At 37.0% G+C, this 27,790-nt stretch overlaps 2 protein-coding genes across 3 annotated transcripts; one reads left to right on the top strand and one right to left on the bottom strand.

Moving 5' to 3' along the window:
- Positions 1–2,668: 2,668 nt before the first annotated feature.
- Positions 2,669–22,459, top strand: LOC133520578 (aldehyde dehydrogenase 1A1-like). 2 transcript variants are annotated; one of them, XM_061855083.1, is made up of 11 exons: positions 2,669–2,852; positions 4,167–4,271; positions 8,347–8,614; positions 10,561–10,677; positions 11,342–11,529; positions 12,812–12,914; positions 14,162–14,346; positions 15,116–15,280; positions 18,369–18,526; positions 18,906–18,980; positions 21,049–22,459. In XM_061855083.1, the coding sequence occupies exons 1-11, from the start codon at positions 2,826–2,828 to the stop codon at positions 21,116–21,118; spliced, it is 1,461 nt and encodes a 486-aa protein (XP_061711067.1). In that variant the 5' UTR covers positions 2,669–2,825; the 3' UTR covers positions 21,119–22,459. The 2 variants fall into 2 exon arrangements, with proteins under 2 accessions (XP_061711067.1, XP_061711068.1); XM_061855084.1 differs by having other exon boundaries at positions 2,672–2,852; positions 4,202–4,271.
- Positions 22,460–26,672: 4,213 nt separating this feature from the next.
- On the bottom strand, positions 26,673–27,653 carry LOC133520316 (uncharacterized). The gene has a single exon (XM_061854687.1). The coding sequence runs from the start codon at positions 27,651–27,653 to the stop codon at positions 26,673–26,675; it is 981 nt and encodes a 326-aa protein (XP_061710671.1).
- Between the last annotated feature and the right edge of the window lie 137 nt (positions 27,654–27,790).

The following is a 27,790-nucleotide window of genomic DNA, read 5'->3' as shown; positions in this document are numbered from 1 at the left end:
TACTTACCAAGTTTGAACAGTATAGCTCTTATAGTTTCGGAAAAAAGTGGCTGTGACATAATCGGACAGACAGACGGACATGACGAATTTATAAGGGTTCCGTTTTTTGCCATTTGGCTACGGAACCCTAAAAACATGCAACCGAATTGAGACTCTCCTCTCCTTTTGAAATTTTGAAGTCGGTTAGCAACCAAGATAAAATTACAAGCAAATGAAGTCGCATGTAACAACTAATAGACTATAAAATCTCTCGGTGAATAAATCACAGAGCATGGAGTTGTTTCAATTTGCGTTTTATAAATTTACAGGAGTTGGCCTCCTCTCGTTACGATAATACATGCGTGCCGGCAGTGCGGCACACTTGGCCCGCATTATTGGGTTGGCTTGTTATGTTCCCTCACGATCAAATCCTATACCTAGAGTGGTTATCAGATTAAACCTCAACTTGATTTATTGAAGTGAAAACTTCTTTAGCGGCACTGTGCACTTTTTGTGATGGGGAAAAAAATGTTTAACTCGCGTCAGGGCGTCAGGTGTCATATTGTGACCGTCAGATTGAAAATTCGTAATCGTAAGACGGGCATGTGACATCATGGTGACGTGAAAATTGAATGTCATCGAAGCCTGGTTACTTTGAAAAATCGTATCTCATTCAAGTGATAAATGTAAAAAAAAAATGAAGTGTGACATTTTATTTTCTTCATAATCAAAGTGCTGTCGTAACGGTTAAAGAGGTTTAATCTTTGTTAATTGTGTTGTATTGTATCTTTGTGTTGTTGGGTGTCCATGATTTTAGATACTGAAATTTTTACTTACCAAAAAGTTAAATAACAGAAAATAAGCGTGATTGTTTTACTTAATATGATGGTGAACGATTCATTAACATTTACTGATTGTGTAGGCTGTAGTCCTGCTCACGTCTCATGTATATGTTATATATTACTTAACACTAAAATTCGCATTTCAAAATTTCTTCCATACTTAAATTTATTCACGTAGGTATAATAGAGAATTATGCCTTTTTATAAAACCGCTACTCAATGTCTCCAAAATATCAAAAATGCACGACGTTAATATTTAAGTTTTCACTTCTGTCGGCACTCCCGGAGCGCAACCAGTTGTTTTTTATTGACATGATACGTGCTTGACACCCTTACGAGTATACTCGTAGTGCATCTGAGGCACCAATAAGCGAACGATTGAAAATCATGAGGGCAATTCTAAGGTACATTTTGATACATCTAAATGATGTATGTTTTCCTCTCGCTTGCGCCAATATAGGTATTATTCGGAAAAGGGATACGGCAAATTTCGGCTAGACAGTTTCAGTATTCTATGCCTAGATATCAATTCTTAGAATTTCCTGATTACCTTTACTGCTGTATGCTGTATTTTTCCCACTTTCTAGCGTTCTACTTGCGTTGGTACTCGTATTTGAGTTAATAAAATAAACATTTGTCAATCTCACACTCCACACGTACGTGTCAGACGTGGAAAACGTCTTATCCACAGCGTCAAGTGATAACAACGTGACCAAAATGGTACCACTCAGTATATTAGCAAACTTTTAAAATTATATTATACTACAAAAAGAAACAAGACGCGACATGCAGGTTCTGCCATGAGTCAGAGTCAGAGGAGACTGCAATGCACATTCTCTGCTCCTGTGGACCACTAATGTCAAAAAGAAGTACCCACCTAGGGCGGCACGTATTGCAACCCTATGAGGTACAGAACATTACGGCCCAAAGAATCTGGAATTTCCTGGATTCAACGGGCATCAGTAATGAACTTTAAAGGGCTGTCACAATAGACCAATGCCTGGTCGACGTGGCATTCAAAGGCCCACAAACTACAACAATAACAATAAATACTACAAAAATAGTTAAATGCAGGCGAGTGAAATGTTCTAGTAAAGACAGCTTAGTAAAGGAGACTCCATAATGCCGTACCTCATTGTTATTGTAAATTCAATCAACCAATTGAAAGATGTGCTAGCTATATCAAATAAAAGCGCATTGCCATCTATATTAACACTCTGACACTAGGAGGCCAATTCGAACGTACATTTTGTCTTTAGTTTGTAAATGATAAAGTGCGTACTCCCATCTTAAAGGCCGGCAACGCACTTACAACCCCTCTGGTGTTGCAGGTGTCCATGGGCGGCGGTAATCGCTTACCATCAGGTGATCCGTCTGCTCGTTTGCCTCCTCTACCATAAAAAAAAATAACAAAATGACATCATCTCGATATCATTATTATGTCAAAATGTAAGTTTGATTGGTCTCTGGCTTACTTTCTTTCTTACGCAGGCCCTCTTTTCGCGCGCAATGGACCGAGTTCGACCTGTTCTCTGAACGAATTCACAAGGTTGACACTGGACGCTTATGTGTTATATTACTGTAATCTGTAATTTCATGCCATATAGGTCCAGTGGTGTAATGAAGAAATATAAATATGTTTGATATCAAATTCCACCCTGTTGATTTAGAATAGCCTGTATTAATGGTAGCCTGTAATAAGTTTGTAAAAAAATAGATGCTGTCTCTATCTAAGTGGCGCCACATACTGTTACTGATTAAGCAGTCTTTATTACCTACTTATCTCTGGGGCGTGAAACATTATCTAGTCAACCTAGTCTGTACGTCCGTAGTTAATAGAGTAATCAAGTCCGTTGCCCTCACCTTGTGGGACGGATAGAGTTCGTTCGGCGTTTAATAATATATCATTATTGACATTGAGATAACTCGGTTCGGTTGCATTCTTTATGCAGCAAGTCAGCAACATTATAAACCATTTAGTGTAGCGTTCGGCTTGTTATAAATATGGCGCCTGAGATCAAATATACAAAGGTAAGTTTTAAATTAATTAATTTTATTTATGGTTAGGTAGTTCTAACTGTAATATAACGAATTTTCTAGATTCTTTCTCAAGTTGAGCAACAGTTGTAACATGCTAACTTTCTAGGTCCTTAATAATAGCCCTCCCAGGCGTCCCAGGTGCCAACTTTTCCAGTTAGCTATATTATTTAGGTAGCAAAACTTTTTCAAACCGATTATAATACCTTCAATTCAATTTTTTCAGAGGGTGTGCAATAAAGAGGTGTATTTGTAATACATTACTGTATTATGAACATGATTATAATGCAATAAAGAATATTTCAGATTATTATTGTACACAAAAGTATTAATTTATTCTTAATTCTTGATAATTTTAATGTGTACTAAAATACATGATAGCAAATAAACTTTACATATATATAAAACTAGTACTTTATAATTAAAGAAAACAAGTATTTATACATAGGATTATGCAGAGGATTACTATAACTAGCTTAAATCTAAAATAGGTCCTTGAGGCATTGTACCAAGGATGCTGGCGGCATTTCCTTGTTGTATCGCAATACTGATACGTTGTGCGAGGAAGCCGCCAGCTCATCGGTCACCAGTTACGTCAACGAGACGTTTCGTATATTATATACATTTATATCTATATATAAATTTATATCTATATATCTATATATAAATTATATAGCCTACTATTAGTGTGACTACTTAAAAATGCAAATCTAAAAAAAAATATGAAAATAGTTGATAGGCCTAAGTACTTTAACGTTTATGTTGGAAGATCAGATGGTAGTCGCTCTCGTCATAATTACATTCTTGGCTTTAAGAACTGAGCAATAAGGATCTCGTAAGGATCGTATATTAAAATGAGACGAGAAATATTAATATTTTCATCAAAATGATAAAAAACTGTTTGAAATGATATATACTTTCTTTTTCGAACAGTCTTATTGGACGAGATAGAATGTCCTTTAAATGTTTGTGATTTTTATTAAATATTAGATCTGGAGCACCTACCCTATATGTATTTCTCTTCTTCTGTTTTTAGTACCAGTTTGTGTATATGATTTGTATGTACGAGTATTTGTGGGATACCTTTTAATTAAAACCTTAGACTACCCAATTTGTCCAGGTTAGCCAGGCGCCATTTGGGGTTTGGTTTGTACTAGCAAAACAAAGTCTACTCATAACGGTACACTTATTGCAATCTCTTTCTTTAACAGACTAACCTGTTTTTGTGTACAAAACGCCAAGCAATTTACTATTTATAAAATTTGCACTAGCACCACAAGTTACTGAACTAATCTGTTAATGCATCAGCTGTTCCTCAATAATGAGTGGGTGGACGCTTGCAGCGGCTACACTTTTGCCGTCTACGCCCCTCACGATGGCTCCGTCATAGCTCAAGTCGCCGAAGGAGATAAGGTATTTATAAGTATATTCCTTTGTTTATTCTTAAACTTGCAAGTAGAGATAACAATTTTTAAACTGCGCGTCCCTCTAAGGCAATGATCACATATGAAGAAGCAAATGTTTGCAGTCTGTACTTTTGCCGGGTTTGATTGTACACACACATGTGTGTTTTAGGTATTCAATAGGTAATTCGTTGCAGTAAGTTATAAATATGGTATTTTATCAGCTTGTTTTTTCAACATATTATTTCAAACTGTTCAAACTTTCAATAAGTAAATTCTAAATTAAAGGTATTTGCGATTTTACACTTGCCTAGTCTTCAGTTTTTAGCCAACTTTTAACACCTACTCGTTTGAATTTGTTCTTACAAGTCGCACTTATGTGTAATTGTGAATTCAAAGGGTTAAATGTAATTGTGTACACGTACAGTGCATGTTGTGGGATTGCTAGATCTCCCGAGAGGCGAGGGAAAGATCTATATATTAGGGATAGTATAACCATCTCACTATAGTCCGGTCCAGTACTATAACTATGATTCGCAAATCATAGTTATAGTACTGGACCGGATATATCAATACTTAATTATAGTCTGTCAAGCGTTCAGTAGATAAAAGCGGTAAGTTAAAAAAATGTAAGCGCCATATTCCCATACAAAATTTGTCTGAGTTTTTCTTTTATTTACACAAATATTTTGCGTTAGAACTACGACATTGAAATAATAGTCACGCCTGAATAAAGATGTTTGAGTACATTTCGGGCCATAGATGGGTGCTTTTGGAATACATCGGTATTTATCGGGTGGTTTTACTGTATCTACTTGGACCGAAGTATACAGCCCGATTCGAGCTTTAAGATACGTAAAACATATGCTAAAGATTCGATATGGATTAGATATGTTTACGTTACGTTTCTTCAAACAAAAACGTCACTTTGGACACTGACATATCCAATCCATATCGTATCTTTATAGGATTTTTTTGACGTACTATCTTAAAGTTCGACTCGGGCCGATATGCAATAACATACAGTCTTATTCGAATAATGCTTATCAGTCATCTGTCACAGAGATACGATACCGATCTGTCCGAGGTGACGTTTTTGGTTGAAGAAATGTCACTTTTGATACTAACAGATCGGTATCGTATCATTGGGACATCTTATACCTAAGCATTGTTCTCATTGGGCCGATAGTAAAACCGTCTGTAATATATAGTAAGAGGTAATAACATACCTACCTATTGCTATTTTTCCTGGAAGGGCTGTTCCAAATACAAGCGAGATTTAATATAGTTATGCCTTATTATTACAAATGGGATAGTGTGAGTGGGTCATAAACGCGCGTGCGTTCACTTCCTGTCTCCTAAAATAACACATGCAAAAAAGAAATGTAAGTTTATAGACTTTCTCTACTCTGGTAGGCCGGTACGACCAGACCTGCCTATGAAACCGATGGTCCCGGGTTCGAATCCCGGTAAGAGCATTTATTTGTGTGATGAACACAGATATTTGTTCCTGAGTCATCAGGTGTTTTCTATCTATAATTGTATATAAGTATGTATTTATTTATATACGTAAGTACATCGTCGCCTAGTAACCATAGTACAAATTTTGCTTAGTTAGGCTTGGTCGATCTGTGTAAGATTGTCTTCAAATGTTTATTTATTTATTTCTCTACTACGTATAAGTTGTCTTGAATTTAGACGGATCGAGAACTTGAATGCGATTTTCGTTATATTGCGGTATTTGGTCGATCGACTAAATTCATTATACTCTGTAGTTAGCAATGTATTGAATATTGCACGAAGTTCTTGAACAGTATATGGCGAAGAACCCATGCAGCGGTGCCACACCGCTAGACCGCTAGGTGGGGTTTTCGCCTAAATGGGGCTTAATCGATTTTGTTTCAATGTATGTAAATTAGAACGAATTTCGCTTCAGTAATTTATTTATGAAACTCATAAAATTTGCCCTCGCTGACTTAAAGGAAAAACACACCTAAGTATATTTCTTACTGGCATTAAAACTTTTCCAATATCGAATGTATAAATTTCGGTAACAAATTGACAATTCAAACCTGCTTTGTAAATTTCATTCTTATTACCAGTAACATTCTAAAATGGGAAATTGAGAAACCTGTACTGCACTGGTGCATACCTAAGTCGGTCAATAGTTTGCAATATTTGTGGACATATTACAACCGCTTACCAAGCTCAAGCGACTGAACATTTAGGTGATTCAAGAGGAGAATTTGAGTCGAGACAGTGTCAGAAGGAAACTTGCGTATCATATACAAAGAGTGGTATGGGCATGGCAATGTGAATGTTATCTCGCTTTCTGTGGTAGCCCAACTGGGGTAGTACTTGGGCTATAACAGCAAAAATCGAAGTTCGTCAATTGCTGTCATTTTTTTCTATTATTCTAATTACGTCTTAGTGAAAGTAGAAGAGAAAGATCCCCGTAATTTGCGAATTTTGGTTTTCGCGGTAGGCCCCCTGCACCTTAAAGAAAACTGCAGCGAAATAACAGTAGACCCTACTCGTTGTGTTCGTTGTGTTCCTGCCGGTGAGTATGGTTGCCAGAGCTTAATGAGGGTCGGCAACGCGCATGTAACTCCTCCGGAGTTGCAGGTACATACGCGACGGAGACTGCTTACCATCAGGCGGGCTGTATGCTTGTTTGCTACCGACGTAGTATAAAAAGATTAATAAAACATAGTTACTTACAGTTGGTGTTTGAAATTTTACAATTCGACTTGTCGTTCAATTTTCCATAGTTCGCCTAAACAAGTCACCTTATGTTAATTTCTCGAGTCAAATTGACCTCATGTTTTGCAAGTTTCTTGATAAACTTGATAAAGTGTCAACCACGCTGCGTGTTGTTGTTCAAGCGATGTTGACGCACCGTATGATAACGCTGTCTTCAGTAATCAAGATTCGGTGTCGTCGGTCCTTTTATATTCACAGGTTCCAGTTACTATTCACTGGTATATCTGAATACCTAATTATCCTCTGCTCTGTAAGCAATGAAAATACACGGTCTGTGAAAATGTAAAACGGACTCAATAGAGAAAATATTTACACATCATAAGTATACGTACTTTGGTATAAACGATTTGTACCCAGCCAGATCGGCTTTTCGTCCTTGTAAAAACTCAAGGTCATATACATACTTGTACTTATAACAAGTACAGTTGAAAGAGTTTTAAAGAGCCCGCCCGCCCATATTAGTATTAGTACCTAGTTAAGTTGATTTTCGTGAACTGTGCTGAGATTATGAGATCAATATGGCATATTCATACCCTTAAAAATATAACAAACAATTCACCTTTGTGATAACTACCGAAAATCACTTATGTTTATATTTCTTGTAAATAAAAGTTGCTTAGAACATTCTTACAATAAGCTGCTTGTGTAGTCCACACAATAAAAAGACTCTGTTAAATTTACATTTTCTGGGTAAGTTTTAATCGGTTTTTCAATGTTATTAGATTCAAAAATGTTTTTATGTTATGATTTTACATAACTTTGTGACCTCAGTTAAAACTAAAATTACTATGGCTTCAGTTAAATTTGACATAATGAAGGTCAACGATTTAGACGGACAAAAAAAGTTGCATGCTTCCGTTGAGAAGCCACACGTCTGAGATTGCCTTCTACAGATTTCCCACTAGGAACATGGACATATCCCACATGAGCATTATTTTTAAATAAAGAGGCGTACGTATGCCGTTCATCCGTCGGTAATAATCAATAATTTGTAACGGGATAACTTTTTGACAAATCTCTTGCCGTTATTCCGTCGAAAGGGGTACAAAGACGAGAGGCAAGTCAACTTTGCTGTCCAACAGAATACGAAATGTTTCTTTTTTAAATAGAAAACAGTACATACATTAATAATATAAATAAAATGAATTAAGCCATAAATCTAGTCACCGTTAATATTTTATCACGTGGCGTGGAAAAACAATTCAAAATGTTAGTTGAACTGCGTCTGTCTCTAATATTCATGACCATGTGTGGAGATGTACCTACGAAAGTAGATTCACATTAATTTGAACAAATAAGTATTATTAGCATAACCTTTGCAGGCTGACATCGACATGGCGGTATCCGCGGCGAAGGTTGCCTTCCACTTTGACTCAAAATGGCGTTTGCTGGACGCCTCAGCTCGTGGCAGGCTGCTCAACAAGTTCGCGGACTTAATACAACGCGACGCGCAGTACCTCGGCGAGCTCGAATCATATAACAACGGGATGAACATCCGCATGGCGCTCGGGATTGTGCAGAAAGGCGTTAATGGAGCGCGCTATGCTGCCAGCTTGGCGGATAAGATCCAGGGTGATACTATTCCAGCAGGTGGAAATATCACTTTACTACACTTTATAAAACAAAGTCACCGGCGCCTTTATCTGTCTTTACGTTGGCGATGAACTCAAAAACTACTGGACAGATTTTCATACGGTTTGCACCTAGCATTGTAGTGATTCTGGAGAAAGGAGTTAGGTACCTACGTGTATAATTTGTTAAGGTTTTGTGTAAGTAAATTGTTCTAGCCTTGAAAAGCCGGGGCGGGTCGCTAGTTATTATTATAATATTTGTTTGTGATGTAGTATTGTTTATTTTAAACTGACTTCAATTTCATAGAAGAAGGAGATTCTGTATTCGGTTGTGGCTATTTTTATATACGTTCACCGATCACTCCGACACCCGTGGTCCAATTTGAGTAATTGTTTTATTGTTTGATAGGAGTTCCCTCCAAGGTGGTCCCATATTAATTTGGTTCTGATCTGATGATGAGATCCATGAGTAATTGAGGGAAGTCAAAGTTAAAGGCAAGTATAGGGTGGATCTGATGATGATGATAATGATGATGACTTTCTTAATGTAGTATGTTCACCGATAGAAAGAAGTTACCTCCAAGGCGGTTCCATAATATTCTTGGATTTGATGATGAAATCCACGAGGAATCAAGAGAACTCCTCAATTTTTAAAGGCACATGTATAGTGATTTGACTGTATTCGTAGCAACTCGAGCATTTCCTCTCGAAAACTACCAATTTGATGTAGGTAACGTAGTGTAACTGTAGCCTTACCACGAGTTTGACTCTACATATTCGCTGACGTGTTCGTAACTTACATTATATACATCTCGCTTGCACTAATATGATGCCAGTAAGAGCGAGATGCATAGAACGTAAGTTACGCGAGCGAATATGTCAGTGTCAAACTCGTGGTAAGGCTACTTACTGATTCTGAATACTACCATAGAAGACCAGATAATTGGAGGTATTATGATTTTTGATGTAGGTAGTGTTGAAAATAATAGGTGAGGGGTAGGTGTCTGAGGTGAAGGTAGACGGGGTCTGAGGTAGTGGGTTAAGGGGTAGGGGCTTGACAATTCAGGTTAGGGGGTTGAGGGGGCGGTGAGTTGATGGGTCGGGTACTGAGGGATTGGGGGTTAGGAGTTGAGCGATCAGGGGTTGGAGGGATTTGGAGGTTAGGATTAGGAGTTAATGGGTCTGAGGTTGAGGGATCGGGGAATGGTGGTTGAAGATTTGGTGGTTCAGGGTCGAGGGGTTCAGTGATCAGGGGTTGAGTGATCGGAGGGTTGAGGGATTGGGTCAGTGGCGGGGCGAAGGATAGATTTAGAGTAGTGGCAGGAATGATTTCCCAGACGGAGTCGAGGAAATTCCTGATTATTTATTATTGTTAACGAATTTAGTGTTAAACATGATTGTGTTTTTCATTCATGCATCACGCGTCACTCATAAGCTCTTAACAATGCCTTTAAACGAAAATTTGAAAATTAAAAACTTTAGTATTGTAAAAAGCAAAAAGAATTTCCTAGGCACATTGATCTTTATTTGTCTCTATTGCCGTAGAAGACGTGTTTTTTACTCTCGTGCTGTTGCGAGTACATACTACTTGGCATTGGCACTCGAGTGAGAAACACTCGCCAATGACAGGGCCACGCATGAAATTCTTTTTTGCTCAGCCATGGCCCGTATGTAGAGAATATGTTCCATATTCTAAAGGTAATTTAGGTACTCATGCTGGCTTCGCTATTCCTGGCGTTGTTCAGTCGAGCGTTCAGAAAGGCCGTTCTGTTATAAATCATATTTGCAAATGTTGTCATGGACTTATTTTCTGACCCAAATTATAATAAAGAGTAATAAACTATTTTACAGTTTGGACTCACCTAACCTTATATTTACGTTGAAAGTTCATCAGTTTAATGGGGTTGTCGAGAGCAGTTACCACTTGAAATTGCCTCCAGCCTGTTCAGTTAATTATTTTTTCAGATGGTGATCTATTTTCGTATACCTTGAAACAGCCTGTTGGTGTTTGTGGTTTAATTTTGCCGTGGAATGCTCCTATATTAATGTTTGTAAACAAAGTCTGCACAGCATTGGCTGCAGGTGAATATAATAAAACTTGTTTAATCAAAAGTACCTAACTTGCTTCTTGCTTCGTATGCAGAATGTTTGATTGTAAATATTGGCTGATGCCGCGAGAGCTAGAATAACTACCTACAATAAGCCAGATATTCCATAAAATCATATGTACTAGTAGGTACACTTGAATTGTACATACGAAGCAAGATTACTGCGATTCAGTAGCCAAACATTGATACGTAGCGGGAAAAGAGCTACGGCATTCAGAACGGGGTACGTTACGGTATTCAATTTGCTACAGTAGTGATATACCATACGTGCGCACTAGAATAGAGTTAGATCAAGTTAAGTTGACGGCGATTTTGATAGCCCGGGTAGTGCAAGTGTTATTTGAACGTCATAACATAATCTCATAGAAGTTTGACATTTAAAATAACACTTGCACCGTCTAGGCTATCAAAATTGCTGCCAACTTAGCTTGGTCTAACTCTAATAACTGGAGGCCGATTCGAACTTCCATTCCGATATCAAAATAATGTAATTTTTCGCGCGTGCATTTCGCTCATACTTGTTCATGTATTGGCGCGAGCGAGACGCACGGGCGAATGAAAGATAGCAAAATGGCATCATTTTAACATCGGCATATAAATTCGAATTGGCCACCTTGTGATTAAAATGACTGTTTTAGGTTGCACAGTAGTAGTAAAACCTGCAGAGCAGACTCCTCTAACCTCCCTAGCCTTAGTGGCTCTACTGAAGGAAGCAGGCGTTCCCGCGGGCGTCGTCAATGTGGTGACTGGCTTCGGTCCCGGCGCTGGGGCCGCACTAACTCATCACCCAGATGTTGCCAAAATTTCCTTTACGGGGTCTCTTGAGGTTTGTACTGCACGTTATCGTTTTGTTAGTCATAAAATGCCAAGGTGTAGAAATTAAGGTCAGATTTTTACAGTACGGTACAGATATACTAAAAAGTTGCCACATGAAATCTTAATTCCTATAACAATAGCACTAGTCGTTTTTACAAAAGCCATAAAAAGGCCAAATAACGTTGTCTAAATAAAAGATTTCCTTTGGCAGAAATAATATTTGTGTTCCTAAGATGTATTTAAGAAGGTTTTGGATCCAGGTGGGATGCACGTCTGAGGTTAATAATTGTTTAAGTTTAGGTTCTACGAGTCAGTCAATAAGTTTGGTATAATTTTCAACTAAATCAAAGTTGTAGACGTAAATTTATCGGTTGAGCAAAAGAAAGGGGGCCTAAATTTTGAACCATGGGTCCAAAAATACGAAAAAATCATGGAAGTAAAGCTTAGTAAATACTTTTGGTTAAAACTACAGCGAATGTGATCCGATATGCCGTTTTTAAGATACTGCGAAGTGTTTTTCCTTCTTAGTAAAAAGACGTACGCTGCAAAAGTACTCCCTTTTGCTGGTAATGACATGATAGTTACTAACAGCCCCCGTTCAGCCTATTAGCTATTGTGACAGAAGGGTAACTACGGAATCCTAATACGAAACCCTTATAATTTCGCCATATCCGTCTGTCTGTCTGTCCGAGCATTGGCTCCGTAATAATTAGTGTTAGAAAGGCTACAATTTGGCATGGCTATTGGCTTCGTGCGAAGGGCATGGTGGGGTAAGTAAAGCGATCCCAGCGTATAAGGTGGTAAAAAAATTGATCTAACTGCGAATAGCGTCTTTAACATTTCGTACAAGTTATATGGGTCGAAATAAAACTATTATTTGCGATTACTCCTGAAATATTCATTTAAATTGTATGGTGTGAGGGACCATTTTAATCTGTATGAAATCCCAAGCAGCACATTAGTGAATTTATATACCTAAACCTTCCTCAACAATCACTCTATTGATAGATGAAAGTCGTATGAAAATCCGTTCAGTAGTTTTTAGTTTTGGAGTAGTTTTATAAGATGTAGTGAATTGACGTTTTCCCCTAGACTTGCGGACGCTAGGTTGCTTTGCGTGACAGTCATGCACATAGCGAATAGAAATCATTCAAACCAAAAAAAAAAATTAGCTTATCTCCCCTACTCGATTATTCATTTATTATAAATAGATACAATATTAGGTATTATTTAGTAGGCAAGGCGCGTTACACTATTAACAAATTATTTCAATAAACTTAATTAATTTGTAGGTTGGCAAACAAATTCAGCAGGCGGCCGGAAAAGCGAATCTTAAGCGGGTGACACTTGAACTCGGCGGCAAAAGCCCTCTGGTAATAATGAACGATGCTGACTGTAAGTATGCCTTTATCCTATAATTTATTACCCTGATTCAGCAATTACGTGAAATTTGCTAATTTTAAATTTTGAACACATTGCGTTAAAGAAGCATGCGATTTATCAGTCACAATGTGCAAGTTGCAGAATATTTCCAAAAAGTTGGAAAAGTTATCAGATGTTTGAGGGAAATTTAATAGGAAATTAAGAAATCTTTTATTTTTTGGAAATAGAAAATTCGACGCCTTAAAATTTACTCCCAGCAATACCAACAATAATATAAGACAGCAGAAATAGTAGATTGTTAACCAAGGGATAAAAGGCACCCATTTCTGTCGTCCGAGACTGAAATAGTGCCTTTCACCCGAGTTAAACACTGTACTTTTACATGTATTGTGCATTTAAAAAACATGACTACGTATAAACTTTTATAGTATATATTTCTTGAGATTAATTCAATTAACAATTTTTAGGTAAAAGTATAGTTATTTAAGGAATTGTACAAACACACACATTAAAAATTGTACAATAAATCGTAAAAAAAGCGGCCAAGTGCGAGTCGGACTCGCCCATGAAGGGTTCCGTACCATTTATGACGTATTAAAAAAAACTACTTACTAGATCTCGTTCAAACTAATTTTAAGTTAGGGGGGGGGGGGGGCACACACATTTTACCACTTTGGAAGTGGTAACTCGCGCAAACTATTCAGATTAGAAAAAAATGATATTAGAGACCGCAATATCATTTTTGAAGACCTATCCATAGATACCCCACACGTATGGGTGGGATGAAAAAAAAAATTCTGAGTTTCAGTTCTAAGTATGGGGAACCCCCATTTTTTCTATTTTTGTGTGAATGAAATCTTAATGCGGTTCACAGAATACATCTACTTACCAAGTTTCAACAGTAAAGTTCTTATAGTTTCGGAAAAAAGTGGCTGTGCCATACAGACGGACAGACAGATATGACGAATCCATAAGGGTTCCGTTTTTTGCCATTTGGCTACGGAACCCTAAAACGACGAAAACGTACGTACCCCAATTTCAGAGCATGAAAAATAAAAAATGAATTTTGGTACTTGTTTCCATTTCTCGAGTAAAATGTGGATTTGAAATGTGTCAAAGAGAATTGAAGTGGAGGAATTCGGTTGATTAAGACGGTTGCAATTACGACCTCTCCATATGTATGTAATTGCGTCCCTAAAAACGAAACATACCTATAGGTAAATTTATGTTTTTTCAAATATTGCAATTGTTCCTTTTAGTAAACTTGGCGGTAACTTGGGCTGCGCATGGCGTCTTCGGTAACCAGGGACAAATGTGTTTCGCTGCGTCGAGGACATTTGTCCAGTCAGGCATATACGACACGTTTGTGAAGAAGGCCGTGGAGTTTGCGAGGAATATTAAAATTGGCAATCCGGCTGATCCGGACGTCGATCATGGCCCGCAGGTACACATTAAGTAAATTAACCCATTTCAATACTTTTACAATGTTTTAACAGAACAGTATAAGATTTGCATTATAAGAAATCCACGCACAAATAAAGGATGAAGAGCGGAACCGGGTAACCGGAATTGGGCGGAAGTTGCTTTGACAGTTTTAATCAAAATAGTTACTCTTAAATGTGTGCGATGCGGTGAACGGAAATAAAACATGGATGCATTCTGAACGCTCAATTATAGCCCAACGTAAACTACCCTAAGGTGGGCGGGGGTTACGAACTATTCGATTGGCAACTTCAGTTCGACCGATATGGCAGTCAGTTATATATGGCTAAATCGGTTTATAAAAACAACGTTTTTTTATCAGTAGGATCACTTTTCACGTGTAAGTAAACAGATCATGTCGGTGTCAAAATTCAAACATTAATTTAGCAAAAAGGCCACAACGGCACATATACACGTAAAGATGCAATTTAGATACAAGCAATAAAAATAAACCATCAAAAATTACAAAGTACAATTGCAAATACGAACTTAATAAATTAATCCCGTAGTATTCCCGTTTGTCCCCCCGGGCGCAGATGGGAATAGATTTTACATATAAATCATTCCCATTTGTCCCACTTCATGTATGGCAGCAGCCACAAGGGGCGAAGACAACTGGGAATACACCATGATGGGACCTTACGCGCAGGAGTTCCCTCAAATATTTTCTACTCTGTTAATCGAACTGGACTCACCTCATCTTATTGATATAACTTTTACTTTAACTTAAGGTTGACGGTGAGATGATGAACAGAGTTCTCGCCTACATCGAAAAGGGAAAGCAAGAGGGTGCGAGATTGATGACTGGTGGAAACCGGATCGGCACAACCGGGTACTATATCGAGCCTACAGTGTTCGCTGACGTTGAAGACCACATGATCATAGCTAAAGAAGAGGTAACATTTGACCTGCAGTCAAACTGTATACACAGTTCTGCAGCAAACTATTTATTGCATATTGTATTTTATGATCCTGTCTTCAATAAAGAAATCGATAATTGATCAGAATGGACTGACATATATAGCCATTCCAACCCATTCCAAATGAGAAATCAAGACATCCCCATGCATGGATCTATAAGTAAAATGGTTTGAGCTTTTGGCAGTGAGGTTGGTATATTTACTAAGGTGTCGGGATTGTTGAAAATGAAAGTTCAGACGCGGTAGTAATAATTAATGTATAATAACAACGGAAGAACTACACTAACACAAATTACAATATCATATTGGTAAGCAATAAAGAATGTTTGTATTATATTGTACTCGTATTGTATGTACACAAGTACATACAAGTAGGGAGCGATATAGGACCGAGCTTGACCTTTTAAAAACTAGGTACCAATATAGTAAGCAGGGACCGATATAAAATTAAGCTCAACCTGTGAGAATGGGTACAAAACAACTTGTCGAGTTGACGTTTATAGATAGGTCTGAGATCTCAGAAATGATGCTATCCTGATTGCCATTACTTCCCAGCTACGGATCAGGCACATCGGGATAACGGTACCGAACCGATAACGGTTTGGCACACGGCGAATCCTAGTGTTTCCCACGCTGGCTACAAATTAGTTTTTTACCTAATGTTAACAATATTCGGACACCGAAAACAAGTAAAACAAAGAGAGATAAACACAAAGGGCCAGTGTCGACAAAGAAAAGGACAAGCCTTCAAACCTTCAAGAAAAGAGCGTACTCCCATCTTAAAGGCCCACAACGCACTAACAACCCCTATGGTGTTGCAGGTGTCCATGGGCGGCGTTGATCGCTTGCCATCAGGTGATCCGTCTGCTCGTTTGCCTCCTCTATCATAATAAAAAAAAGCAAAGACATTGTATAATACTTTTACTAGCTAATCCCTAACGGTCACTATAAACAACGTTACCTAATACGTATGCTATTACCTAAAAATCTACATTGTGTATAACGGTAAAAGCTAAAATGTAATATATTTCATTATTTATTTAATATCACCTAAGCTTGAGCGAATGTAGGACGCAGTCCCTACAAGTCTCTATCAAAGAGTGTGACTGAAAGATAAGTTACACTAATGGATTGCATCACGTATATTACGGCATTTATTTGGCAGTAATGCCAACGTCACATAAAGCAATATGTCCATATGGTAACTTGTGTAAGTGAGGTTTCCCTGGTTTAATTCTCTCTTTCTGACCGTTTTCTCTCACTGGAGAAACTCCCTAAGATCAATCGTCATGCTCGGTAATAAGTGTCAATTATGTTTATCAAAAAGTAACAACACTCTCTGAGTTACACATAAATCCGTAGCCTCATGGGAACCCTTTCACAGAGGTCGGACCTAGATAACCTAGTTTAATTATAGTTGGGTAAGCCATTTCCGTCAGTAGAAAAGGACCTGTGAAACAGGCTAATTTATAGTGGTGGCAATTATTCGCTATATTTTCATAGGTACAGTTTAAATTACGTAACTAGATAGTTACCTACATCATTTAAAAGTTAGATTAGATTTTATTTGATTTTAATAAAATTGTTGTTACTGGATGTGGAAGAGATCTGTGCCATATTTGTGTTTTTGTGCTTTGTACAATAAAAAGTTTATATATAGGTACTTAAACATTTGATTTTTTTTTTCCTAGTTATGCGTCATTTAGCGAATTCAAACGTCGGAATTCGACATAGATTCAGATCAAGCTAACTTTACATGCTATTTGCAATGACAAAGACAATGGCAATGACAAAGAAAGACAATGTCATAGTTAATGACAAATTTCTATGAAAATATGACATTTTATATTGCATTCGCTCATTATGTTCTAATTTGTGCAGTTTTGCCAGCCTTTACGTTTACCTCACATTTCAAAGCTTGACACCAACTAAGTATAAATGAAAACATCTGTTTAATTAATTTACTCCATCTGGAGATATTGTACCCATTCTTAGTGCGGGCAAATTTACAGAAAAAGGGCCTCTTTTCATTTTGTTTGAAATTGAAATCAGGTAAATAATAGTAGATTTTTCTTGTATTATTTAGCATATGTTTATAAAGTAAGATAGAGAGTTGTTTTGATTAGGTACATATACCTATACCTCAAATAGGCAAATACATAAAATAAGGTTTACCGTTCATCCAAGACATCCATGTCTTGACGAAGGATGACATTAGTGTATGTCGGGCGTCGTATTGGCTGCGATACGCGTCACGTGACGTAATATGTAATTGCGTCACTCCGCTAATTGATGTCGCTGAGGATCTCGTAACAAACTAGTAAAATGTCAAGGTTGAGTGCAGTGAGGATTCGACCTTACATTCCGATATCAAAATGTTGTCATTTTGTTATCATTGGTGCGCGCATTTCGCTCGTGGTTGTTCGTACATGTATTGGTGCGAGTGAGAACTACCTACCTAAATATCCCATTTTTCGACTGACACGAATACCTTAGACCCTTCGGGATAGGTACTTATTTTGTAGTTTTGGTAATCTCACCAATGGGTCGCTTACTTAACGATTATATTGTAAAAACTTCAGAAACTGAAAATGAAAATGAAAAATAATTTATTTAGGTATCAAAATTGCAGCCTACTACACAGTAGAAGAGTATTACATTTTTAGGAGCATTCTATTGTTAGATAGCCTAGGAATAGTGTCATGAGCCCTAAACTAAGTAAACATGTCTTATAGGGTTCAGGGAATAAACCACCGCTATTTCTAGCAATGCAGCAAAGGTTGGTTGGGTACACAAATCTAAAGATTAGATACTCATATCGCTTACTGATATTGTATACGTATGTAAATATGTATACAATATCAGTTATTGTTTGTGATGCTAAATGCTAGGAAAATTGATATTTCATAACTAAGCTTCTTAACAATTTAACAGTGTCAGGCCTAAAATGGGTTTCCTAGAATATTCGTATTCCAAGTTATTAAAACAGTATTCTTAGCGAGTCCGTTTTGACGACTTGGCTTCAACATAAGAACCTACATAAAAACTTGTATCTCGTTTCTAGATTTTTGGGCCAGTACAATGTATCTTCAAATTTGAGACCCTAAAGGAGGTGATCGATCGTGCTAATAACACTAACTATGGTCTTGCATCTGGGATTTTCACAAAGGATATCAGTGATGCCTTGCACTTTAGCAAGCATGTGGAGGCTGGAAACGTTTGGTAAGTTTTCTTACTAGCCTCTGCCCGCAAAATGGTTTACTCGTACTTAGTAATTTATTGAAAATAGCGATCTTTCTACATTTCTGCCTGGATTATAAATCCAGCAATAAATCACCAAATTTGTTTGCTTGGCCTTTTTTAATTTTTACGAATCACTTCTAAATTTTCCGTAAATTATATTTTCACGGGATACGAAAAACATAAATTGAATGATATTTCAATTAATAAGAAAAATGTTAGACGTATCAACTTAATTTTAAATTTTACTGAATTTGAAATCTGTTTTGTTTCAAAAACATGTTTACGAACATGTACTTTGCATTTCATGAGGGAATTGTTATTTATGTTTTTTTAAATACAAAATGGCGTTGTTTTGCAGGATTAATACTTATATGGCGTCTACAGCACAAACTCCTTTCGGGGGTTTTAAGGATTCTGGAGTAGGGCGTGAAAGGTTTGTATTTTTAATACTGATACTTATGGGCCGGTGTCCGGTTTTTTATCCCATAGCCCAGTATCGCTTTCACCCAAAAACCTACTTCATTTTAGATTCCATCAACTCTCAATAGTCTTTACACCCTAGTGGGTGCTGCCTCCACGTGCGTCCCATGACAGGGCAAGGGCAGCATTCGCTCGGCGTATCCCTTACATTTAATTAAAGTGTCAAAAGGGCCTCTACGTGTTGGCTTCGGCTCCACGCACGCATCCCGAAGGTCCGGAACACCATTGTTCCATGATGGGAAAGATATGTAAATATAAAAATCAATGCGAGACAACCCCTTCGGCCGCGTACGCAACCAGAGCTTCTTAACCAGATGCGATCGAAAACTATTTCTGCCTTGTACGAAACCGGTTGCGATCAAAAACTAATTTCGTCTTACCCGTAACCAATTACGATCGAACACTTCTCGTTCTTATACGAAACCAATGTCTGGGCTATCTAGCTATAGGTTTTTTTTTCAAAAATTTTGTCATGATACTCATGATAATTTCTTTTCCTGTGCATTTTTTGGAAACTATTGATTTAACAAAACTCAACTCAAGCCAGTGTCTTTTAAGGAACAAGGTTACATTGTATTTGCCAACAAAGTATTTGAATATTATCAACTGGTACAATTTTTGTGTTCTGATTTTTAACTAGATATATAACGTGTACAGTACTTATACTGTATAACAAGATTAACAAGGTGTATAAATATAATCTTAGCTGACTTTATCAACGGTCGAAAGGTTTCGAACAACAAAGAAAAGTGTTCGATCGTAACTGATAATTAGTAAGACAGAATTAGTTTTTGATCGCAACCGGTTTCGTACAAGGCAGAAATAGTTTTCGATCGCATCTGGTTCCGAAGCTCTGGTTGCGTACGCGGCCGAAGGGGAGACAACTCAACAGACTCTATAATAAACGATGCTCAAATCCATTGAGTAAGACCATCCAGACTTATCGATGTCTGTGAAGTTGGCATATCAAAGTTTAGAAGATCACGTTTTTATTGGAGTTCTAACAGCATGCACCATAGTTCTAGAGTTCCTGATACTTTATAGCAATAGTTCTGGCGTTTTTGTCATAAAAACCAATATTTTGGATTTTTACCAAATGATATGCTAACTTCACACACTAGCATTATCATAAAATTACAAATGGAATAAAAAAATTGTATTGCCTTGTCACATGATAAAAAAGAGTTCCTGACACAAAAGAAGCATCTCTGAGAGCATTCATTACAATTTTTAATTATTTTTAAAATCTATGATATGCTAACTTCACACGTGTCATACTGATGTAATTTAACAAGGCACAGACATATATTTGGTTTGCAACTCCACTGTTTTATATACTACAGACTGACATCTATAATGATTAAAGGCCGAATTCAAGCCTAAGTCTCCTGAACATGTTTCAGCAGATCACGACTGTATTTTGACTAAATAAAAATTTGAAACTTCATTTTTATTTCACTTTTAAGGTGTATTAATTGCCTAGAACTCCGCTGTTTTATATACTACAGTCTCTCTCCCAGCTCTCATGTCAGGAACTCTTTTTATCATGTGACAAGGCAATACAATATTTATATTCCATTTTTAACTAAATTAAATGCATGCTAGTGTGTGAAGTTAGCATATCATTTGGTAAAAATCCATAGTATATTACGCCAGAACTATTGCTATAAAATATCACGAACTCTAGAACTATGGTGCATGCTGGTCTCCAGTAAAAACGTGATCTGCTAGACTTTGATATGCCAACTTCACAGACCTGACTTTTCACCATGTCTCGTTAGTCGGGGCAAGTCGCCTCATAGGAACAATTATGCCTACTAGCCTGACCTCATACAACCGTAAATAAAGGGCCAGAGGTCCTTCGGCCGTGAGCAACTTTTCCCTTTTCTTACTGGGAAAAGTGAGGTTGTAGGCGCAATGGGCTCACTAAATTCGACTGAAGTTCAGCATTTACAAACTCACGAGAACTTTTTTCTGACTTCAATATAAATGTATACAACTATTTATTTTATATATTTCAGAGGAGTGGACTGCGTGGAAGAGTACCTGGAAATAAAAACAGTCACGATATCATTGCCGAAAACGTTTTAAGATTTACTGACCTATTACTCTAAATTAATATTGAATAATCAAGATTGTCTTAAAAAAACTTATAATTTAGTCGTAAGTTCTTTCAAGAAGTGGCATGTGGACTTTGACTTTGTTTTATACATAAGATATCGATTATTTTTTAATATATATTTACTCTAAGATAAACTTTATCTGACACACATCTAAATGCTACAATGTGTGCCTTTTTCTGCAATTGTGTACATATATTTCTAATCGTTACACGATCATACAATGTTCTTAGAAAATTTGAAATGTCAGCATCGACCCCAAATTAAAAAAAAAATGGCTGGTTCATACATTTTGGCTGGTCTGATATTGATATCTGTACATAGTAAAAGTTGCTCAGTATGACCTATATATTCACGCTGTAAATAATTGCAGGTGACTAAAAAAACATTCTGTATTCCGTTTTCTGTGTCATAAAAAGCTTTGTCGACAAACAAGCTACATATTGTTTTAGTCTAGGTATAAAAAAAGTATCATTATTCGATATCATGGTTGTTAAATATTATAATATTAACTGTGAAAAAACATTTATCCAGCAAATACAATAGAGATTATAAGTAATTATAACTGTAGAAATTAAATAAATAATATTATAATATTTGTTAAGGTACCCTTTACACTTTATTATATTCCTTCATTTGAGGAAATATTTGAACAAAAACATGGAATTGCTGAATCATGCCAACGATTACAGATAAATAAGCCAGTCATCGTGGATTCACGCGGCTCGGCTAAGGTGTTAACTGAGCATGTTAGACTCAGACCAAGCTAAGTTGGAAGCGAATTTAATAGCCCAGACTGTGCATGTGTTAAGTCATAATGTCATAGAAGTTTGACGTTTAAAATAACACTTGCACAGGCTGTGCTATCAAAATCAATGCCAACTTATATAGCGAAACACAGACGTCAGGCGAATCCAACGCTCAAGTGAAACAATATCGGTTATAATTATACCAAGATTTTTTTGGCAAAAATGAGTGCTTGAATGCAAAATGAAACATTGATAAAATATACAATCGATAAGCGAGATTCAAGAAATATTATGATGGGCTGTAACTTATGGAGAAGTTATGTAGGTACTTACGAAGAAGTTAACATGGATGCCAGACTTGCTCTGTTACGGTAAAACAGCGTATATAGGAAATATGGAATTAGCTTTTTTGCCGTTGTTGGGCAGAGACATGTCGATGTAGCTATGATTTGGTCAAAACAACTCATTTTTGCTAGAAAAACTTTAGTTATAGTTATAATAATATTATGTTTTGAATGGTTGGGTAAGACATATTAATAAAGTTTGAAAGTAATCTAGTTAAATCACACTTACTCCGTTCCTTTCTCTATATCTCATCGAATGAAATATATGTACCTGTACGAACATGTTATATTGTTTTTTTTTTTTTTTTTTTTTTTTTATTGGTATTCAGGACAACAACAGCCGTAGATATACAATTTACATAGGTATTTTTACATAGTATTAGGCCAATAACAGTTATCCGTTGGGTGCAAAATAATATACAAATATAATTAGTTAAACAAAGTAATAATCAAAGTGAAACTGTGCAAGCCCACAGTAACAGTAACAGTAGGTGATAATCAACATGAACATTGAAGTTAGAGGTAGGTACACATGCTTGCATAAAGTTGATAGGTGTGCATTAACGTTAATAGTTGATTTAATTTATTTATATTGCTCTTGTAAATAATTTAAGTGATCACGCTTTTACCCAAAGATCACTATTTAGCGCTCCTGTAAAGTAACTGTTTTACCTACTACATGGGACCATCCCTTGCATAAGATACCAAAATTTGTATTATGCCAAGACGCCAATGATGAGTACTCCTACAGTATAATATAGGATTAACATTTACAACAGTGTTTGGTTAATCTTTAGAACCTATTAAAACCCAAAATAATTATTATATTCATCTTTTTTTGTTAAGTAATATATCTAATACGTCATTTTTAAATTTATTTTTAGGGCCATTAAAAGGATCCGTTGAGTCAAATTCTTGATTGTAAAGATGGGGAATGCGAGATAGTACGGCATTTGCGCCGTAGTTAGTGGAGTGTAGTGGGACTTGAAAGAGGGTGGTATACCTGGTGCGACGTTTAGGAACCCGAAATAATATGCAAGACAGTAGCTCAGGGCAATCAAGACGGCTTCGAACGATATCAAAAAGGAGGTTCATGTCTGCCAACTTGCGTCTATTTTCAAGTGTAAGAAGATTGTATTCATGGCAGCTGTCAGAGTAAGAAGAAAATGAATTATTAAATTTGTAATTTAAATGGTTAATAAACTTTTTCTGGATTCGTTCGATGCGGTCTTTGTGGGTGGAATAGCAGACTGACCAAACAGGGGAAGCGTACTCAAGAACGCAGCGTACGTATGCATAATAAATAATTTTTAAACTTAGTAAACTACGAAATGGTTTGCAGGTTCTCATTAAAAATCCAAGGTTACGATAGGATTTATTTACTATTAGGTCAACGTGGTTTCTCATAGTCATTTTGGTGTCAAGCATCACCCCCAGATCCCGCACTACATCGACTCTCTGGACTGTGATGCCGTTAAAATGATAGGAAAAATTTATAGGTTTTTTTTTGCGAGTAAAACTAATGCATTGACATTTATTGATGCTGATTGTAATCCTGTTTTCTAGGTAATATTTCATAAGATTAGTAAGGTCACTTTGCAAGAGCTCACAATCAGCTAATGATTTAACACGCATGTAAACTTTTTTGTCATCAGCGTACAATAAATGGTGAGCATTTGTGAAACATTTGTCTATATCAAATATGTACGCGTTATAAAAGAGAGGGCCAAGATGAGAGCCCTGGGGCACGCCAGATGATATTGCAATATAGTCAGATCTGAAACCCCCCAGAACAACAGCTTGTGAACGATTTCTGAGGTATGATTGAATCCACCGGAGTAAGTCACCATGTATTCCAAGCGTCTGTAGTTTTGAGAGCAGGATGGCGTGATCTACACGGTCGAAAGCTTTTTCGAAGTCCGTGTATATCACGTCAACCTGACCACCTCCTTCCATTTCAGTAAGAACAAAATTTGTGAAACAGGCTAGGTTAGAGACAGTGGAGCGACCTTTAAGGAATCCGTGCTGCCTGCCGGAGATACCGCGACTTATTAGGGGATAAATATGATTAAAAATAATTAACTCGAATAGTTTACCAATGGTGTTGAGAATAGAAATGGGTCGGTAGTTATCAATTTTAGACTTAGAACCTTTTTTATGAATGGGAATAATGTGGGCTTTTTTCCAAATAGTAGGGAAAATGCAGCTCTTTAGCGAGTTTTGAAACAAGATTGATAAAGGAAATGCAAGTGATTCGGCACAAGAATATAAGAAAATTGGCGGGACGCCATCACAGCCAGGTCCTTTGGATTTATCAAGTGCTTTTAAGTGTTTGAACACAGACTCACCCGTTATGATAACTGCTGATCGAACGGAACTGTATTGAGGATTATTCTCGGGATTAAATGAAGAGGCTGCGGGGACGAAGACACTTTCAAAGAAGGCATTAAAAGCATTACATATCTCTTTACCCCCACTATAATGATTATTATCGAGTTGGAAACAATTTGAGTAGTGCGAGCCTCCTCGCTTAGATTTTACGTACCTCCAAAAAACTTTAGGAGACTGCCTTATGTAGGATTCCGTATTGTGGGTAAAACGTTGAAAGCACTCATGTTGTACGCGTTTTTGCCTAGCTCTGAGCAAGGAAAATTCCTCGTAATCGCGTGGGTTTGCCAATCTTTTCCATCTACGATGTAATTTTGTTTTTTCACGCAATATTTTAATAAGAGCAGAACTATACCATATTGGATAAGATTCTTTGCTTGGATATGATACAGGGACAAACAACGAGAAGCATTCTTGGAGTTTGTTATAAAAAATATTAACTGCTAAGTCTATGTCATTTGTGTTTAAAATGTTCACCCAATCTATGTTTTTTAAATAGTCGTTAATTTTTCCGTAATCGCATTTAAAGAAGTTGAAACGACGATTTTTATTAACCTTGAGCGGTTTAATGTATAAATCTAATATATCGACAGTGAATGACGGATGGTATTTATCTAACTTAGATATAGGCAGACTTTGTGTAACGCATAGCGGTAGGTTGCTAAAACACAGATCTAAAATATTACTACAAGAGTTCGCAATAAAATTTTGTTGAGTCAGCCCTAGATATTGCATGTCTTCTACGAATGCCAACGCAGCGTTTTGATAGTCAGTCTTTCCTTGATTTATCAAGCTAAACCCCAATTCATTGTTCCATGTGATACACGGCAGATTAAAGTCCCCTAATAATAAATAATTACATGTCGGGTGCATGCCAACCATTCGCGATATATTCGATTTTACTGTATCTAAATTAAGCGGCAACTTATCCTCATCCGGCGCCAGGTATACCACCGCCGTAATTAGGTCAACTGATGTTCCGAGAGCGCGGGCAGGGATAATGATGCACAGCGATTCGAATTCGGCGCATAACCACTCGCGATGCACCGTGGCACAGAGGCTACGGCGAGCGCACACCATTACCCCACCGCCGGCGCTTTTGTTCGTTAGTTGAAGGTTCCTATCACAGCGAAAAACATCATATCTAAAATCGCATAATTCAGTGTCAAAAATATCATTCTGTAGCCAGGTTTCGGTCAGGAATATTAAATCATAATCATTTTGTATAATATTGTTATAAATCTCAAGACATTTTGTTCGAAGCCCACGAACATTTTGGTAATATATGTTTAATTTGTTTTGCGTATTAGGTGTGTTAGCCATCTTTGCATGTAGCGTTAATTAAAACCATGATTATTATCTTATAAATATAAATCGTTCGATAGCCTGGCATAATAGGGAGCGAATTAGTAAATGGCATATATATGTTATGGTTAATTTTCTTACGGTATATTATGTATATAATTAATTGTTTGAGAGAATAATAACTACGACAATAAGTGGGCCGAACTTCAATATTTTTAATCGATTTTGTAGGAGATATGGTATCGTTGTATAAATTACGGATTACGACGTATGCAAGTATTGCAAGTATAGTCTTAATTGTAAGGGCGGCGTTAGGGTAATAAATCTTACGGTTTAATAACAGGGAAAACGGAGTTAGTGCAAAAGGCAAACGAACGTATGACAGAAAAGTGTAGTTAAAAATATGTAAGTGAGATTTGTTACATTCATAGACATCATTGGCTTGGAAAGTTATGAAAAATGATATTATTTTAGGTAGCAAAGTATAATAGGCTTTGGGTTTAAGTGCGATCATTACAAAAATAAAGCTTAAATTTGTTCTTGAGTAAGTTGTAAACGTGTACAGGTTATATTGTGTTTTATGTATGCTAGTACTTACATTATTTATCGTGGAGATATGGTAATATCGGTAATTGCTATTCAATATAACAATAACAAAAATTAACACACATATCATGCATAGAAGGATGAATGATAAGGAAAACGTCAACGAAATTATCAAACCTATGAAACAATAAAGTCAGCGGATTTTTTTTAGATCACTGGCGTCTCTCACGTAAATAATAGGTGACTTATCTGATTTCCTCACAAATATCTTGCAGTTCCGTACCCACACGTACTTATAATTTGCTGCGTCAGCGGCATTTTTAGCATCTTTGCGTAACTGCTTATAAAACGGAATCAGGTGCTCGTTTATATAAATCTTAAGGGGTTCTCCTGGCAAACCGATGTCTGTAGTAGTAATTCCTTTTTTTTTGCGAATAGCAGCGATGATACTGTCCTTGACGAGGAGGGAGCTCAGTTGTACTACGATGTTTCTCGGCCTGCCCGTTACTTCCGTTCGGGGTTGCACACGGTTTACGTGGACTATGTTCTCGGCGATAACATCCACGCCGGCGGCCTTGCAAATATTGATGACGCAGGTTGACAAATTCTCATTTTTGTTTTCTGGAATGCCGACGATTTCCAAGTTAAGTAGGCGATCACGCTGCTGTAGTATGTAATGCTCTAGTTGAAACTCTTCATGCGATTTTTTTAGTAGCGATACCTCTTGGTCTAACACGTCCATTTTTTTAACACTCAGCTCAATTGATACAACACGGGTATTAAGGGCGTCCTGCCTTTTGGAGTGAAAGTCTAATGACTCCTTGATTTCGGCTACATCGGCTTTGATTTGATTATGCTCTGTGATGATATTCTCGGTGGTCGATTTTATGTTAGCCAGCTGGTCCTTAATGTCAGAAACATCTGACTTCATTTCTAATAAGTCACTTTTATGAGATCGGCACATATCCATGAGCTTCTTAAGGTCCTGATGAAATTCTGAGAGGTCATTTTTTATTTCTTCTTCAAAGTTGGGTTGTTTACGTTTCCGCAAAGAATTTTGTACGTTGACGAGATTATCTGATGGTAGTTTGCTTAAATCCGGCTGCGAGCCGGTAGGATTACCGCCTCCACCTCCAGTTGTTTGGCTTGGCGACCGATTCGCCTTCGTTGTCATTTCGACCGTATTTTCAAGTGATAGCTGCTGTAATTGCTTGCCTGCCATGTAGCTGTCGTTATCTCAGCAGGTATGTTGCACGCACGATAATGACTTAAATGTGATGTTGTGAATAATTGAAAACCGAACGTACGCTG

This window comes from Cydia pomonella, chromosome 8, assembly GCF_033807575.1.
Source record: "Cydia pomonella isolate Wapato2018A chromosome 8, ilCydPomo1, whole genome shotgun sequence".
In the NCBI taxonomy this organism is placed as follows: Eukaryota; Metazoa; Arthropoda; class Insecta; order Lepidoptera; family Tortricidae; genus Cydia; species Cydia pomonella.
Note: the sequence above shows the minus strand (reverse complement) of the source record. Positions and strands in the feature narration are given on the sequence as shown.